This window comes from Abramis brama (genome assembly GCF_963993115.1).
Source record: "Abramis brama genome assembly, chromosome: 21".
NCBI classification, from domain to species: Eukaryota; Metazoa; Chordata; class Actinopteri; order Cypriniformes; family Leuciscidae; genus Abramis; species Abramis brama.
In genome coordinates this window covers 18,878,806-18,898,527 of record NC_139983.1, presented here as the reverse complement: position 1 = coordinate 18,898,527, position 19,722 = coordinate 18,878,806, and the positions used below count along the sequence as shown (strand labels likewise).

Sequence of the window (19,722 nt, the reverse complement as noted above, 5' to 3'; positions counted from 1 at the left end):
AAAGCAGTCAAATGGCTTATAGGGCCTACTCGCAGTTCAACCGAGAATGGCTGGATTGGATTGAGCGTCTTTGATTGAGCTGGTTGGATTGAGCATCCAGCAAAACGTCAGTAAGCAACCAGTCGTGATCAGGGCTGTTTGACTGCTTTAATTGGGATACAATTCTCTAAAATGACAATCATACAAAAGAATAAATGCATGAGATTACATTCATGAAAAGAAAACAATGTATTTCATTGCAGCGAGAGTGACAGACAACGCGTTATATTCGCAGTTCAACCGCAGCTGGCTGGATTGAGCGTCCAGCAAAGCGTCAGTAAGCAACCAGTCTTGATCATTTCTGGTGCATTTCTCAAATCATCCTTAATATTTGCAAAGAAGTATGTGCCTTCTCAAAACAATTCGTACAAACAGCACCACACATTGGATTACCTTTAAAAGCCTGTAACTTACTCAAAATCTTTAGTTCATCTCTCAAAAGTAAGTATTTATGTCAATTAACATATCAGTGCCATCAGAATGAAAGGTCCTTCTGATAGTAAAAATGTTTAGTCATGTTGTCAATAAAACACTGCACTCTGTTAGTATTACCTGATGTAAACTATGGCAACAGTTTGGATGACAGTTACTGAAATGTAAAGCTGCACTTCTTCTATATTCCATTTAATTTAATTTCATTTCATTTATTTGTTTATTTTACAGGGACAGTGCTCATTGATTAACAGTAAAATAACTGTAAATGAGCCAGAGTTAGCTCAACAGGCTAATTTTCATCTGTTGTCCCTGGCCAGTTATTATAAAGGCAACCTAAATATAAATATAAAAAACATAAAATGACTTTTTACAGTCCACAAGTAATAACAACATAGAAAAGTAATAATAAAACAGATACAACACACCACAATAAGTAACAAGCAACGTCAGCACACAATATAGGCTAAATATAATGAGAAATTTCAAAGTCTGACACAAGACAATCTGCTAACAAGCAACAATTCTCAGTAGACAGTCAGTAGTCTAATGTGCACATATCTGATTATCAATTAGCCAGTTCTTAAGCTGACCAGTAAAAGAACGATAAGTGTCTGTTTCTCTTATCATCCTTGGCAATAGATTCCACTGTTTAGTTGCTGTTACAGAGAACGCTGACTGACTAAAGGCACTTTTTCGAGTGGGAATGATACAGTCCCCTCTTGTGATACCTCTGGTGACATGAGTGCCATATATCCATTTCAAAAGTACTGTATGTGAGTTATTGATTGAAAGAGACTGGATAGGATTCACAGTTACACTTTTACTAGAGGTCTGACCAAAAAAAAATAATAATAAAAATTACAATATTATTGTAAAGAAAAAGAAATAGGGGCACAAAGGCGAAAATACAACATTAGACAGGCAAACACAGGAAAGACCCCTTGCATGCAGCACTGTATATATGCTTGCCAATTGAAGGTTCATGAGATGCAACTTTGAGCTATTTCAGAGAACTGGTTTCTCATTGGTTGATCTACATCATTAATCTCTTCATTAATGAAAGTAAGATTCACCTGCACAATTCATCAATTCATGGCACATTTACAAAAAGTCTAATAGAAATGTGTAGAAAATATGCTTGACAGTTTATGACAACTAGATCAACCATTTTGCATTTAATGACTTATACGATGACCTAATGACTAGATGTTTTGAGGGGTAAGACTATTGCACAGATAACTATTTAATACATTTTGAGCAACATGGCATTAGCAACTGATAATGTAGGAAACCGCAGACAATTGTACATAATCAATTGCATGAATGTACCAAAGCAATCGCAACTTGTTCAAAAGAATGAGAAACTGCTTTTATGATGTGCACAAGTGACTAGATGATGTGGAGGTTGAACAAGTAGTTTTGAGAATTTCATTTCTGATCTGAGAAATGCACCAAAGCGACTGAGAAAAACTGTAAATGAGCTAGAGAGGGAGGAACACAAAAACTGCCAAAAATAAATGGTTTCTGAAACATGCCAAAGCAGACTGCCAGCCAGCCACTGACAGGTCACGTGACATGCCAGTGGCGGCTCCTGCCAGCCAGCTGAAGATTGACCCCCTACTGGCAGTAGTACAAGACTAGGTCCAATAGATACTTGTTTAAACAAGTTTAAAAGTCTGAAAAGCTGCATGCTGTCTTGAGAACAGTGTTTATATAGAACTGCTGTAGCCTATATGCGTCGAGCTGCATCTCTTGGTTTTGGTTTTACGTTTCCCAGTCCTCATTCACTGAGGAACACCATTTTATTAACCTGTCAAACATGTTACTGGATACTGCAATATTTCTTTCTGCAGTAATGGTATACTGAAAGGCTCCATAGGATCATTTAAAGTATTTCACTCACACACACATACACAAAACCTGCTTGTGCAATTTTCCAGTTTTTTTGTTCATCTGGCACCCAGTGAGCACATCATCTGTTTTATACTCATTTCAAGAGTGTGGTTAATAATTTACTGTCTTCCCTAAACGTGTTCCTTTTCATCAACACTGTGAGAATTTAGCGCATTAATGTTAATGCAATGGCTAAAACGAATGCATCCTAATGAATATAATCTGGCCTTCACGATATACCCAGAAAATAACACAATGGATTTTAATTTATGAATACTGCATGAGACATGAAAAGCCAGAGTCTACATTCTCTTGAATTCAAAGTGTGAAATGCATCCTTTTTTTTTTTTTGCAAAAAAAAGAAAGCTTACACAAGGTCTCTTATGGAATTTAAATAACAATGCAATAGTGTCATATTATATTACTTGAGTAAATTTAGGGGGAAATCCTGTAACCTTCAAAAACAAACCTGTTTAAGAAAAGCTGTGGAATAGGCTACTGGGAATTTATATCAAATTAGTGAAATCCAAAACATGCATTATAATTATTTATAAAAATATAAAACTACCAATAGCCTACTACAGATGTTAAGATGTTTTTTTTAATCGGTTTATTTATGTTACATAGGTGTCGAATAAATCCCTAAACCCATAAGGCTTGTGCTGCCGTCCTCTAGTGGTCATTTTGACTTTTACTTTTGATAGATAGATAGATAGATAGATAGATAGATAGATAGATAGATAGATAGATAGATAGATAGATAGATAGATAGATAGATAGATAGATAGATAGATAGATAGATAGATAGATAGATAGATAGATAGATAGATAGATAGATAGATAGAACTCTGATTGGCTGTTCAGCTCAGTGCACGAGAATAATAGCAAAACAGCGAGCGAATAAGTAAAAACGGTACAGATTGAAGGCTGTTCTTATGTTTCGTCATCTTACATGAGTGTTCCTTGGCGAATATTTCAATATAAACATGAGCGGAGTGGAATGAAGAAAGTGTTTAGCAGGATTGATATTCAAAACGGTAAGCACGCGCTGCTTTGTTTATGGTTTGTGTATCTGCAGCCGTGTGTCTGAAGTGTGTTTCCCTAATGTCCACCACAGTGACCCTCAGTAGTGTGTGTGTGTGTGTTAAAACACTGTGGTATCAAATGTTCACACATATTCTAATTTGTTACACTGTTAATTTGTACATTTAAATTTAAGTTATGTTATAATATTTTATTATTTTGATGTCTTTATAATTATTCTATGAATTCCAAGCTTTGACGATATTGTTGTATGTACAGTCATGCCAATAAAGCAATTTTAAATTTGATAGATATCTTAAAAAAATAAAAAAAGTTTATGCTTTTTACGCTGGCTCAAACAATATAAATATTTTTGTGTGCTGAATGATGCATTGTAAATGTAGATTGTCCTGCAGTTGCTCCAACTGTCCGGTGGATGTCGCGTTAACTCCTGGAAATCCCACTTCCAACCTTTTGCTTGGGAGAGACACGCCGACACCACATTCAAAATGGCCTCTATCAGCGACTTCGCTGGATGTGGATCAAAATGTGCATAAACAACACCCAACCGTGGCTTTACTCTTCATCCTTAACGCTAAAAGCTTCGGAGGCGCAATGTCATGAATGTACTGGACTGGCAGAATCGGTGGGGTACATAAGATGAGAGATAGTTTTGCAGACAGCCCAGCCGAACCGGGGCGCCGCCGCTGCAGCAGGGCTTCATCTGCCTTTCTGAACCACCGACACCTCCAGTGAGATGGAAAGAGTGGAGGATGCTGATGAGCCAGGACTCGCACCGTCCATCGATGTCAACGACAACCGGGAGGAGTACAAAGTACGCGTTTGCGTTTCAAACTCCGAAAGAGCAGGGCAGGGCTCTGTTTACGGTTCGGCGTACGCGAATCCGGGCAGTGCTGGACTGCCGACTATATCCTCGGTGGGGTGCAGGGCCGGAGTATTAAACGGGTTTCCCGAAGATCTGGAGCTGGAGGTGGATATGGTGTGTCCGGATGGAGAAGAGGGTGGAAACCTGTCCTGCCCGAATGAGCCCGAGTGCGTGGAAAAACCCGACAATGGTTATTTAAATTCCCAGCTGAGGTCTGCAGTGTCATTTATGGGTAAAAGCACGCCGGATAAGAAGATGCCTAATGGAGATGTTACCCATGAACACATGCATCACGGTCAGACTCCTTTAAGGTGTTTGGATTATGCACATGCAGAAGGGTTAAACAGGAAGGTGTCTGCTTTAGACAGAGGTGTGAAAGTGGGCAATGGGGGGTTGTTGATTGTGAACAGTTATGACACCCTGTCTCAAGTCCCCTTTGGAGCCTTGGGTGGCCTTTCTGCTCCAGAAAGCCGTGTCTTTGTTCATCAAAGCGGCAGTGTCTCCTCCACTGGGAGGTCATGTGAAAGGATCAGTCGAGCCAGCACCGAAAGCTCGGAGGAGGCCCGGCCCTGTGACCCGGATCCTACTGACACCCTGTCCGAGCTCAGTGCAAAGCTGTCCTTGTCTGCCCTGGCAGAAAACACCAGTGATTACACCGAGACAGACCCGAGTCCAGAGGAGGATTTCAGTGACACGGGCCCCCCGCTCAGGCCCCGGAACCTCCGGACTAATGCCGGTCACACAGTCTCCCTCAGCTGTGATGCCACTCCTCTGAGCCCCGTGGATGATGGGTATTTTGGAGCAGAGGGTGGTGTGGACGAATGTCTCGGCGCTGGCGGTCGGCGGCAGAGTGCTCCAGACAGGGTAGCCGCTGACCCTGATCCCTCATCTGACCAGACACTTGGCACTAAGAGACACGGCATTGCTGAGTTCTTGACCAGGTAGACGGCAGTTGTGTGCAGACAAGTCTCTTGCGTTGCAGTAAACCTCTTTTTGTATTTCATTTATTTATTTTTTTACAGCTGCTACATTTAGATGGCTACAAACAGTTACAGCTTTCTATTTCCTTAAAGCTTTTAAAAACAATTTTTTTTGCTTTTATTTACAGGGCAGAATCATATCAGTTATTGGTTGATTTTAATTATTATTTTTTTTATTTATTATTTTTTATTATTTGTTGATGATATCGTTCAGAATTTCGTTGTTGGTAATATTTTTTTTAAAGACCCCTCTTATGATTTATTTGATCAAAATTATAGAAAAAAACAGTAATGTGAAATATTACAATTTAAAATAGCTGTTTTCTATTTTAATATATTTTTGTAATTTGGTATGGCAAAGCTGAATTTTCAGCATCATTACTTAAGTGACATACCAGTACATCTTCAGTGACAACATGATCCATCAGAAATCATTCTGATATGCTGAGTTAGTGCTCAAAACATTTCTTATTATGATCAATGTTGAAAATAGTTGTGCTGATTAATATTTTTGTGTAAAGTAAACTATTACACATTTTTGTTTTCAGGATTATTTGATAAATAGTCAAATAAAGAACAGTTTAGTTCTCAAAAGAACAGCATTTATTTGAAATGGAAAATCTTTTTGTAACATTCTAAATGTCATTACTGTTACTTTTAAACAAATTAATGCACCCTTGCTAAACAAAAGTAGCCAAATTCTTTTTTTTTAAAGAGAACAGCAGTCTGATATAGGATGTTTTCAGCTATTTTTAGATCTTAACTTTAAAAAAGCACTAAATTGTCAAAAATATAATTCTTTAAAAGAGCTACTTTATCATTTTGCTAAATTATTTTGTTGTGATGCTCACTAAAGCATTCCAGTATTGATTTGACATTGGCTTAAACTATATATTTGAGTTGTTCTGAATTCTATTTATTTTAGCCAAAAATATTTGACCCATAACAATAAAATTGTCAACTCAGCATTGATGCATCGTTACATAAATATTTTTTATGTGCTTTATTTGAAGCATCTATGAGGAAGCTCTGTATTGTTTCTGAGCAGAAGTCACACTGTTGCACGCATGATCAGGTAATGAGTGACAGGCTTTGACCTCACCTGTCAACCACTCACCTGTGGCTTCTCCCTTCATTGACATGCTTCATCGCAAAAGGTCTGAGGTGTGCTGTTTTACAATTTCTTGTTTTATTTTTTCAGATGTTTAATCGAGAGAAGACGCTTTGCTTTATCAAAGTCAAATCCAATTTAAAATGACCTTTTGTCATCTTAGTCTTGCATGAATTCAAAACACTGCATCAGAACCGATTTGCATGATGTCAGCCTGCATATCTGACTTGCATCTGCTCCATTTCCATTATGTTTAGGTTGAAACTTTAGTGCCTTAGAGTCCTCTTCCCAGGAGCTTTGGTCTCTACAAAGAACTTCATAGACTTTGCCTTAACTCTGGAAAAAAAAATACACTCACCCACACACACACACAGAGGAATTTTAAAGTCAGCTTTTATGAGTTGGGCTTCATGGTGTTCTGCTGCCTTGACCTTGTTTCTGCTCACACTGTGTCTTCAGTTCCCTATTTTGCTGGAACAAACTTCTCCTTTCCCACTGTACCATACCATATCATCCTTTGTCACACTTTCTCTCTTTGTCCGTCTCCCTCACTATTGTGTCTGTCATCCTATCCGTCTCTCTCAGGACAGTATTGACCTGCCTCAGTGGCTTTATTATGTAATAAAACAGCATTAGATTGATCGTCCCATCAGAAAGCGTGCTCATAGATTTAATGAGCTCATCTCCACAGCAGGGCCTGCTCATATCTGTGTGTTTGTGTAAAGGGCACCTGTGACTGTGACTCAAGGCTTTATTTGCAGGATGCTGGTGTGGCTACATCACCATGAGTGCATTGAAATCCCCTGTATTAAGCGCATTAAAACCTGAGACCTGCTCTGCTGAGTTGTTTAAGATCTTAATTCCCTATAGCCATAGTCTGAACTTAATGAGTTTGAATATGAATGGTTGTCATATTTTGGCCTCTTTATATGACAGACTGTGAAGACTTAACTCTTTGAGGATCTTATGACAAACTTATGTGGCATATGTTTTCGAATATTCACTCTTTTGGTCCCTCTTCCTGTTGGTCTGTCTTCAAAGGAGTTTGTTTTCCTGGAAGCCCAAGGAGTCAAGGGCCACAGCATCCCAAAGTGCTCCAGGATGGAAGCTGTTTGGGAAAATTCCACTGCGGGACAACCTTCCGAAAGACTCTAGAACCATCCAGGAGGTAAGAGAGGCGGTTTAAAGGAGAGAATGAGAATTCTTTGTTCATTTACTCATCCTCATGTCATTTCAAACCTTTCTGATTTTCTGTTCTGTGGAAAATATTATGTTTATTTGAATATATAAAATGAATAGATAATGACATAATTTTCAGTTTTTGGTGGACTCTTCCTTGAATAGTTTATAACCCAATAAACAGCACCTCAGTTTATGTGATTAAAAACGCTGAAGTTAATCTTATTTGTGCAGAGAAAAGGTAGCAAGGGACAGTGGTATTAACAGAAGAGAGAGAGAGAAGGCAAAAGAGGAAGGAGGAGGAAGAGAAACCGAGAAAGATAGTGTCTATGAAATAAAGAAGGATTGAAATTGCTGCTGGAAACTGCGTTATTTTGTGGGTCTGCCAGGAGAGACAAGTGTGCGTGCGGCAGGCCTGGGCTTTGTGTGTGTGTGTGTGTGTGTGTGTGTGTGTGTGTGCAGCTGTCTTTACTCTTCCCCTTCAGTAAGCGATGACTGAGCCAGTGTTGTTCAACTCTTGATTTGCGCTCAGTTCACCCTCTGCACTCTGCAGGTGTCTCTCTGTATTCCAGTGAGAGAGAGATCTCTGATTAAACTCACACACTGAGCCTTGTCTTTTGTGTGATCTTACAAATCCTATCTTTTATTTCAGATCCTATCTTTTATTTCAGATCCTTGTTTCCTTAAATGAATGTTGGTACTTTCTTGTTTCAAAAGTACATATAAGAGCTAAACATTTTATGTTTATAGAATTGTGTACAGTTGTTATAGCCTTTAACTTTTTAAAATCAAGGTCATAATGTCTTCCAACATTCCACCGCCATGGCCACATAAAGCTAGTAATATTTCACACATGGCTTCATTCCAGCATTTATACAAGTTAATCAAACTACAATTGGCCTCTGTGTATTTAATACCTCAAATATTCAATTATGTGTTGTGCCATGTATACTCGGACAGTAGCTTGACTTTGACAAAACCTATGGTAAATCGATAATAACTGCGCATGTAAACATGTTATTTCTCTGGCTGACCTTGTATCAGAGTCATGCTGGTCAGCTGTTGCCTATTTATGTTTGAGTCAGAAAACCGTGTCACACACTGACTCATAAATGTTGCAGTAATAATATGGTTTTAACATTAAGGCCATTGCCTTTGGGCCCTTTACTCATAGCATGTGGGAATCTCATGACTGAATTCTTCTCCCCTTCACGTCTCCTCTGGATACATGTAGCAGCTGAGAAATTGTAGACACAGATCTGCTGTAATCTCATAATGACCGCTCTTCTTTCCTTTTTTTTTTTTTTTTTTTTTTAAAGGAGTATGAGTCCAGGGTGGGACCCGCCATAGGACCACCCTCTCACCCTCAGCCAATGAGACGCAAGAATCTGGAGTTTGAGCCTTTGTCCACCACCGCTCTCATTTTGGAAGACAGACCTGCGTAAGTTTGAAACATAAATTACAGCTCCCATAATGCACTACTTAAAGTGCATCAAGCTTCCATTTAATCAAATATTTACCTAAATTCCCTGGCCACTGATGGTGAAACACAAGCCGTCACACCAAATGTGTGCATATAAGCCTGAAGAGCAGGGGTTTTTTTTTTTTTACTACAAAGTTCGTATGTATGTATGTAGCAGATAAGTATGTGCTGTGTGTATTTGTTAATTATTAAAAATTGGCTTTCTATATAGTTACTTAGTGTGAGACTCAGTTAGCCATAACTAGGCAGATTTCACACCTGAGTAAGAATTGTTTCATCTGATTGGAACTTGGGAGGTTGTGAACTGAAATTAGCTGGAATGTTGTTATTTTGCATTCCAGCTAACATGTTCAATGAGAGGAAATAATTCGCCGAAGCAAAGATGTAACCACATATTCAGGATTAGGGGAACCAAATGTAATATTTTAAGAATTAACAGTTGAAAAGTGCTCATCATCACTATTCTGAATATTGAGAAAATGTGTCCCTCTCAATGTGTAAGGCACTGTCCAAAATTTTTTACAAAGAACTTCATCCATAGTGAATTTAGTGCTCTGAGCGACCATACACTTTCCTCATAAACCATGTCTGTTTTTTTGTCTTTAAATCATTCCTTTGACTTGAGCAATTGGCCTAAATTTAAAACCCTCAAACAACTGACATACTGGAGTTATACCAGTGAAAACATGAACACATCCTCTCTGAAATCTTGAAAGTGTTTCAACTATTTATAACAGATGGTCAGTTTTTATGTGTAAAGCAGAGATTGTCCCTTGTCTCCTGTTTTTAGTTTCGTGCAGCAGATCTGGTTTTGTAATTATGTTGGAGCTGAAGCGTGTGATTTTTATTTTTTGTTAAAAATACTTCCATATACAACAGCAACATTTGTCCTACCAATGGCAGATAGGAAGTGTTTGCAAAAAATCATAATTTTTTAATTCCACTTGGTGATGGTAGTGGCATAGAAATTATACACTTTGCTCAGCTTTAACAATACATAAACACACACACACACACACACACACACACACACACACACACACACACACACACACATATATATATATATATATATATATATATATATATATATATATATACAGTGCAATGCATAAGTGAATACACCCATGCTAAAGTTGACTAAAAAGAGGAATAAAAAATCATATTTTGGAAATTGAACTTAATGCCTTAATTAAAAAAATTAGGAAAAATCCAACCTTTAAGGACACCAATTTTCTTTGTGAATGAATAATGTATCGTAAATAAATAAATGTTCTTCCTTAAAATACATGGTGCATAAGTGAGTACACCCCTATGTTAAATTCCCATAGAGGCAGGCAGATTTTTATTTTTAAGTATTTTTAAAAAAGATTTTTTAGGATACTATGCATCCTGATAAAGTTCCCTTGGCCTTTGGAATTAAAATAGCCCCACATCATCACATAGCCTTCACCATACCTAGAGATTGGCATGGGGTACTTTCCATAAGATCATCTCTCAATGCAAATCAAACTAGCTATTAGGCTAACTGAAATAAAACCATGCCAATCTCTAGGTATGGTGAAGGCTATGTGATGATGTGGGGCTATTTTAATTCCAAAGGCCAAGGGAACTTTATCAGGGTGCATAGTATCCTAAAAAAAAAAAAAAAAAATACTTAAAAATAAAAATCTGCCTGCCTCTATGGGAATTTAACATAGGGGTGTACTCACTTATGCACCATGTATTTTAAGGAAGAACATTTATTTATTTACTATACATTATTCATTCACAAAGAAAATTGGTGTCCTTAAAGGTTGGATTTTTCCTAATTTTTTAAATTTCCAAAATATGATTTTTTATTCCTCTTTTTAGTCAACTTTAGCATGGGTGTATTCACTTATGCATTGCACTGTGTGTATATATATATATATATATATATATATATATATATATATATATATATATATATATATATATATATACACACACACAAAAGTTTGTGGTCAGCAAGGATGCCTTGAATTGATCAAAAAACTTTTACATTGTTACAAAAAAATATATTTTTAACTTTTTATTCATCAAAGAATCTTGAAAAAATGTATCATCTTGGTTTCCACAAAAATATTAAGCAGCACAACTGTCTTCAACATTAATAATAAGAAATGTTCCTTGAGCACCAAATCAGCATATTAGGATGATTTCTGAAGGATCATGTGACAGGGGGGGTTATGTCTATGCAGCTTCAAGGACTACTTGTATTTTTTAGAAACCTGCCTGCTAAATCTGAAGAGGAATCTCAGAGACACCGGCAGGAATACAGTGAGATGGTTGCAGGGGCCAAGAGAAGGGGTGAGTGACGTGTGTGTCTTTGTGCAGACGCTCATTGGAGCGTGTTTGCAGTGGTAGTGACGTTTGACTGTTGGCCATGTGCACTTTAGCACTTCACACACTCACACAGCTGCCCCTCTCACACGAAACACAAATTGTTGTTGCATTAATGTTGCTACCTATTCTCAGGCAGACTAACGCTTTCTCTTTTACTTAGAGATGAAAGAGGCGCAGAAGAAAAAACGACAAATGAAGGACCGATACCGACAGGAAGAGAACATTGCTAATGCCATGGTGATCTGGAACACAGAAGTACTCCCGAATTGGGAAAGCATGTAAGTCGCTTATCAATGTCCAGCAAGTGGATTTAAGATTTAAGCAAGTGGTCTTTTAACGTCTTGTAATGATGTGCTCTATTGCCATGGCGAAGGCGTAACACCCGGCGTGTACGTGACCTCTGGTGGCAGGGCGTCCCGCCTAGCGTCCGCGGGAAGGTCTGGAGCCTCGCCATCGGGAATGAGCTCAACATCACCCCAGGTAACTATGGCAACCGCTGCACTCCTCACATTTGGTTAGTCTTGATCATCTGTGGTCCTTTGGCTCTGCGTAACATCAATCTGACACAAACAAACACAGATTGTGTCCAGATGAGCTGTGTTGAAAAGAAAGCAGCTGCTGCTTTTGTTACATCAATTGTGCTTGTGTGTTTGTGTGTGTTTTAGAACTGTATGAGATCTTCCTGTCCAGAGCCAAAGAGAAGTGGCGGAGCTTCAATGAGACAAGTTCAGTTAATGAAAATGAAGGTCAGTGTTTGCTGACACTATCAAGTCAAGTCACCTTTATTTATATAGCGCTTTATACAATACAGCGTTTTTCAAAGCAGTTTTACAGGAAAATAATGATTCAGTGATGCAAACAGAATTTAATTCGGCTGTAAAGCAGCTTTGAAAATACATTTTTAAGTTGAAATCAGTTCAGTGTTGATTCAGTTTGGTTCAATAACTCTGTAAAGCTCAGCAATTATGGAAAAGGTTCAGTTCATCTATGAAGCAGCTCTGCAGAAAATAGTGATGTCATCATCCTTCTTAGTTCAGTTCTCATCCGAAAGTGTCAGTGCAGTCAAATCAATAACATTGCAGAATATTAAAACACTGTGATAGTGATTATTTACAAAGATAATTTAATGTGCATCTCTGATTTAATTTTTAGTAGCACAACTAGAATTGGTGAGATTCAAACTGTTCAGTGCTTTAGCCAACCAATCAAAACTCTAATTCAGGGTCCACCAATCTCGGTCCTGGAGGGCCGCTGTCCCTGCAGAGTTTAGCTCCAACCAGCTCCAACACACCTGTTTGAAAGTTTCTAGTATGCCTAGTGAGACCTTGATTAGCTGGTTCAGGTGTGTTTAATTGGGGTTGGAGCTAAATTCTGCAGGACAGCGGCCCTCCAGGACCGAGATTGGTGAACCCTGCTCTAATTCAATGATTAATTTGCATCATCACTCAAAATTCTAATTTTTGTCATATACATTTTCATGTATTAAAATGTTTTAATAAAAAATAAACATTAAAAAGGTTCAAAAGTTAGTTTTTTTTAAAAGAAAGTAACAGTTTAGTCATCAAGGATGCATTAAATTGATCAAAAGTGACAGTAAGGACATTTATAGTGATACAAAAGATTTCCATTTCAAATAAATGCTGTTCTTTCTATTCATCAAAGAATCCTGAAAAAAAGTGTAATGGTTTCCCCAAGCATATTAAGCAGCACAACTGTTTTCAACATTGATAATAATAAGAAATATTTCTTGAGTACCAAATAAGCATATTAGAATAATTTCTGAAGGATGACACTGGAGACCATCATAGGAAAAAATACAATTTTAAAATACATTAAAATAGAAAACCGTTCTTATAAATTGTATTTTACAATATTGCCCTTTTTTATCAAATACTATAAATGCAGGCATGGTGAGCATTAAAAAACCTTTTAACGATAGTGCATGTAGCTAAATATTGCTTTTATTGATGCTTTGTTGTTAAATATTACTTTATTAAAATCCACTGTGGCTATTTAGTTTCTCTGATTGGGGAAAAACATTTATTCATTACGTCCGAATTTATTCTAAAGCAGCAAACAACAACCTTTAAGCCGTTTCAGAGCAAATCCATAAAGATTGAATTTTGTTCAAAAGCTGAAAAATATTGATTTTGAGCTCTGTCAACCAGCCCTAGTCTGACCGATGACTTCATCTGATTTTAATTGATTAGACTGTGGCGTGTCGCTGGCAGACAGAGAATCCAGTCTGGATTTAATCAAGCTTGATATTTCCAGAACTTTTCCCTCTCTCTACATTTTCCAGAAGGTAAGAACATGTGTCTAGGCTCGGTATTGTTTTTTTTGGGGGGGGGGTTCTGTTTTTATTTTGTTTCCCTTTTGACTTATTTGTGCTTTTCTCTTCATCAGGGTGGACCATATCATGATATATTGCACAGTCTGTTGGGGGCATACACCTGTTATAGACCTGATGTAGGCTATGTAAGTAGGTCATTTCAACCATCCTAGTTCAGGGGTGTCCTTCATGGAGAGCTTGACGTGTATGTGGCATGTTTCAGGTTCAGGGGATGTCTTTCATTGCTGCTGTTCTCATTCTGAATTTGGAGGAAGCCGATGCCTTCATTGCCTTTGCCAACCTCCTTAACAAACCATGCCAGATGGCCTTCTTCAGAGTGGACCATGACCTGGTACATACATGCACTCTCTCTTCATCAAACTTTATTTATGGTAGACCTGCTACAGCACCTACATTTGCTCTGTTGTGTCTGCGTTTGCAGTCAGCATTTATTCCGACCATCTGTTGACCCATTTATAGAGATTTCATTTGCCAGACAAACTCTTGAGTAGAAACTCTGAGCCAAGAACCAAGAACCAAAAGTCGTAATCTGCTGACGAACATTCCTTTTATCTTACACACTTACCGCTATGCTTTTAATCATGCTTGTGTTTAAGTTGGAGTCGGCTTTGTACTGAATTGATACTTTGTTTTCTTCCCAAGATGCTGAAGTATTTTGCAGCGTTTGAGGTGTTTTTTGAAGAGAACCTTCCAAAACTATTCCAGCACTTTCAGAACAACAGCTTGACGCCTGACTTTTACCTCATAGACTGGTAAATCTGCTCTTAAAATCTCTCTTCCTGCTGTTCTTGTTCGTTCCTCTCTGTGTTTCTTTTTCTTTGTTTTGAAATCAGAGAGGAGAGACAGATTGAGTAATGTTTTCCTGCAGTGACTCTTTATCTCCCCCTTTGGGCTGCTTTTATGTTCTCTCATATGAGGGGAAATTCATTCATATTCCATCATGCAAAGGAAGCCCTAGTCAAGTTTAGGGTGGCGGAGTCTATTTAATAGGGTTGGGAACTGAGAACCAGAAACAAATAACGCAACCAGTGCAGTCTCATTCCTAAACGATTAACTCTTTTTCCTAAACGAATGATTCTTTTTAGCACACCTTGCAAATGTGGCACTTAAACATGTAGTCAAAGATACACATTTGTCTAGTATTTTATTTAAAAAATGCATGATTAAAATGTTACCAATTTTTTTTGTTTGCTTAGTATTGTTGTGTAATACTGTTACACTACCGTTCAAATGTTGTTTTTATTGAAAGAAATGTATACTTTTATTCATCAAAGATACATTAAATTGATTGCAAGTGAGAGTAAATACATTAATAATGTCTGAAATACGGCTGCTTTGCCATCAGGAATCAATTGTCATTTTGAAACTGTAATATTTCACAAAATTACTGTATTTACTCCATGTATTACTGTATTTAAAAATTCCAACCCCAAACTTTTGAACGGTAGAGTAGTTAAGGCCAATTATTTCATTACATTTATGTTGCCTCCGTAAAACATTAATTTAAAGGCCTGAATGTCAATTTAAAAGCCAATGCTAAAAGAATTGTCAATGGAACCTCTTAGGAACTCCAACTGTTAAATTCCTTACGATTCCCATCTGCAAAAATCCAGACTAACTGATCTGACTTTGCACCACTCCTGCAAGCAGAATTCTCTCTTACCATTTTTATCTCTATCATGCTCTCAGGATCTTCACTCTGTACAGTAAGTCATTACCGCTGGACGTGGCATGTCGCGTTTGGGATGTGTTTTGCCGAGATGGAGAGGAGGCGTTATTCCGGACAGGTCTGGGAATTCTGAGGCTGTACCAGGATGTTCTACTGCAGATGGATTTCATCCATAGTGCACAGTTCCTTTCTCGGCTGCCTGAAAACACTCCTGCACACACACTCTTCTCCTGCATCGCAAACACACAGATGATCAGTAACAACCGCCGGTGGAACCAGGTGAGAAATACACGCAATGGTGGAAATTACATTTTGAACCTTTTTGGAATCAAATGGCCAACTGTTTTGTCTTGACAAGTCTACTTTCACAGCTAGCATTTTATGTGTCCTAAATACGCACAATTCAATAATATTTCCACACTTTTTGGATCATTTGAAAAGTAAAAGTGACATTTACTGTGATTTCTCACACATCGTGTGCACTTTGTTTACACTGTATTCTATTTTAATTTTGTTAGGGCAAAATTAAATTAAAGTGCCCCCATTATGCTTTTTTGGATATGTCCTTTCATGTAGTGTGTAATATTGCTGTTTGTGAATGTAAAAGGTCTGCAAAGTTTCAAAAATCATAGTGCACGACAAATAAAGTTATTGTCTCCTAAAAAAAAAAAAAAATTCTGAACTGCCTGAAATGAGTCATCAGTAATTCCAGCCCTACTTCCTTTATGAACCTACATACAGTGAGGAAAATAAGTATTTGAACACCCTGCTATTTTGCAAGTTCTCCCACTTGGAAATCACGGAGGGGTCTGAAATTGTCATCGTAGGTGCATGTCCACTGTGAGAGACATAATCTAAAAAAAAAAAATCCAGAAATCACAATATATGATTTTTTTTTTACTATTTATTTGTATAATACAGCTGCAAATAAGTATTTGAACACCTGTCTATCAGCTAGAATTCTGACTTTAAAATGTCCACCTCCACTCCATTTATTATCCTAAATTAGATGCACCTGTTTGAGGTTGTTAGCTGCATAAAGACACCTGTCCACCCCATACAATCAGTAAGAATCCAACTACTAACATGGCCAAGACCAAAGAGCTGTCCAAAGACACTAGAGACAAAATTGTACACCTCCACAAGGCTGGAAAGGGCTACGGGGAAATTGCCAAGCAGCTTGGTGAAAAAAGGTCCACTGTTGGAGCAATCATTAGAAAATGGAAGAAGCTAAACATGACTGTCAATCTTCCTCGGACTGGGGCTCCATGCAAGATCTCACCTCGTGGGGTCTCAATGATCCTAAGAAAGGTGAGAAATCAGCCCAGAACTACACGGGAGGAGCTGGTCAATGACCTGAAAAGAGCTGGGACCACCGTTTCCAAGGTTACTGTTGGTAATACACTAAGACGTCATGGTTTGAAATCATGCATGGCACGGAAGGTTCCCCTGCTTAAACCAGCACATGTCAAGGCCCGTCTTAAGTTTGCCAATGACCATTTGGATGATCCAGAGGAGTCATGGGAGAAAGTCATGTGGTCAGATGAGACCAAAATAGAACTTTTTGGTCATAATTCCACTAAACGTGTTTGGAGGAAGAAGAATGATGAGTACCATCCCAAGAACACCATCCCTACTGTGAAGCATGGGGGTGGTAGCATCATGCTTTGGGGGTGTTTTTCTGCACATGGGACAGGGCGACTGCACTGTATTAAGGAGAGGATGACCGGGGCCATGTATTGCGAGATTTTGGGGACAACCTCCTTCCCTCAGTTAGAGCATTGAAGATGGGTCGAGGCTGGGTCTTCCAACATGACAATGACCCGAAGCACACAGCCAGGATAACCAAGGAGTGGCTCTGTAAGAAGCATATCAAGGTTCTGGCGTGGCCTAGCCAGTCTCCAGACCTAAACCCAATAGAGAATCTTTGGAGGGAGCTCAAACTCCGTGTTTCTCAGCGACAGCCCAGAAACCTGACTGATTTAGAGAAGATCTGTGTGGAGGAGTGGGCCAAAATCCCTCCTGCAGTGTGTGCAAACCTGGTGAAAAACTACAGGAAACGTTTGACCTCTGTAATTGCAAACAAAGGCTACTGTACAAAATATTAACATTGATTTTCTCAGGTGTTCAAATACTTATTTGCAGCTGTATCATACAAATAAATAGTTAAAAAATCATACATTGTGATTTCCGGATTTTTTTTTTTCTCTCACAGTGGACATGCACCTACGATGACAATTTCAGACCCCTCCATGATTTCTAAGTGGGAGAACTTGCAAAATAGCAGGGTGTTCAAATACTTATTTTCCTCACTGTAGATTCGTAACATATTTGCATAATGTCAGCCCATGGTCTTCATTGGCTGCCTGCGATCAACGTCTGCTTTGACCTGCCCTCAAACACTGTAGTTTTATCTGAGACTGGAAGAGTTTGTGTGTTTTTTTTTGCTCTGTGAAATCAAATCCATTTTGCATGAACTTCTAAAGGATGAAGACACTGGCTTGAATGGATATGTTAAAACCGATGCCAACACTGTGTATAAAGCCCCGAGGAAGCCTCTGGAGCTAAAATTCAGATGTAGCCATTGGCATTTTGTTTCTGACAAGCGCTGTAAGCGGTAGACCAATCCGACTGGGACTAAGCACTCAGAAAGGCGTGGTTTCCTTTATCGTACCAGACAATTGAAAAGAAAAGGTGATGCCTTTTATAACGTATATTATGAGAAAATGAAAGGGTTTTTTTTGTCCTTGGATGCATGTTAACGTATTTTAGGAGACCTCCCAAACTAAATTAGGAACCTTTAAAAAAGCGTAATAGTGGCATTTTAAATTAAACTTAATCAGGGGCAATGAGCGTGTTCATGTCATTTTTAATTTCTTACAACAAAAAGAAATAAAAATGAATGAAAGAGGGCTTCCTCTCTTTATCCTGCAGGTTTTCTCCGCTCTGATGAAAGATGGACTCAAAGAAACTGAAAAAAGCAGCAGCAGCAACAGCCCTGCCTTAAGAAGCTAACAGCTGACTCTCTCCCAGAGGAAGTGACGATGTTTCTGGGACTCGTCGGAGATGGCGGTCATCACCCTGCACTTTGACCTCTGCAGTGTGCCTGATGAGGACCCGAATGTCTGAGGGACAGCTCAGGCTCAGCCCCGATGTGCTGACTGTCCTGTTCGAAGAATCTCATAATGGACCCGTCCTGTTGAAGGGAACATGTCTCCACTTGCGCTTGTGAGCGTGTTTGTGCATATGTTTGTGTAAGAATGATCCTGAGAATAAGAGAAATGTGAGTCAGGTGACCATATAATGTGCCAACTTTGTCAATGTTACTTTTGTAATGATGTGACTATAAGAAAACAAACTAATCAGAAGTGTTTACACACACACACACACAGACACAGGTCAGCGCCACATTATTTGAACGCTCCCTTTCTAAGTGAAGTAAACCGGCGGTGAAACACAACATAAACCTGCAGTAGCCTTTTATTAGCACATACCAAATCTGTCATTAATGTGTTTGTTAGGCTGTTTCTCGGTTTATCTGAAGTCAGCCTGTTTGCTAACATATTTGCCTCTGACAGCAGGCATTGAGCCATTGAACTCTGAACATCCTCAGTATGTCCCAAAAATACAGACCTCTACAGAAAAAAACAGTATCTACAGGTGCTGTCATATATTAGCACTCCAGATTTGATGCTTATAAAAAATAATCAGCTATAGTAATTTAAATAAAATGTTTTAGCACACTTATATAACACGTACACATTCTAACCAACCAGCAGCAAACAAGAGATCAGCTTTCAACGTCTGCACCTTCTACTACACTCCAAATGAATGAACCTTGACATTTCCGCATTGTTTTTTTCTTTCAGTTATTTAATGTCTTTTTTGTTGTTTTTAATTTAAGAATCATTTCTCTTGCTTTTTTTTGTTTTTTAAATCTTCCTCACTGTTGTACAGTTTTCTTACATAACAGTTGTTAATATACATTTCTGGTGTTAGGTTTCTAGTGTAGATGTGGAAAAATCGCAGTATTGGAGATCTGCTGTCTTCCTGTCTTCATTTTTTTCTTTTTAACATTTAGAGCAACTTATAAAATGTGATGTTACATAGAAGTTTACTAGAAGGTGCAAACCAAAACTTGGGGTCATGTCTTTGAGGAGTGCCATTTGCAAATCATTGGAAAATGTATTTTAAAATTTGCTACTTGATGAGAGGTTTATGGTTCATTGTCTCCAAAATCCTTGTTTTTAAACATTAAATTGAATGAAATACCTGCTAAAGAAAAGGTGAATTCTCCTGTTAGC

General features: G+C 38.3%; 1 protein-coding gene across 1 annotated transcript; it reads left to right on the top strand.

The window, feature by feature from the left end:
• The first annotated feature begins 3,870 nt into the window (after positions 1-3,870).
• On the top strand, positions 3,871-19,456 carry tbc1d12a (TBC1 domain family, member 12a). Its single transcript, XM_084096479.1, has 13 exons — positions 3,871-5,217; positions 7,409-7,535; positions 8,866-8,987; positions 11,278-11,360; positions 11,557-11,674; positions 11,770-11,876; positions 12,062-12,142; positions 13,607-13,701; positions 13,803-13,874; positions 13,952-14,080; positions 14,392-14,501; positions 15,439-15,697; positions 18,353-19,456. Exons 1-13 carry the CDS (start codon positions 4,148-4,150, stop codon positions 18,431-18,433), a joined length of 2,454 nt encoding a protein of 817 aa, XP_083952605.1. The 5' UTR covers positions 3,871-4,147; the 3' UTR covers positions 18,434-19,456.
• The last annotated feature ends 266 nt before the right edge of the window (positions 19,457-19,722 follow it).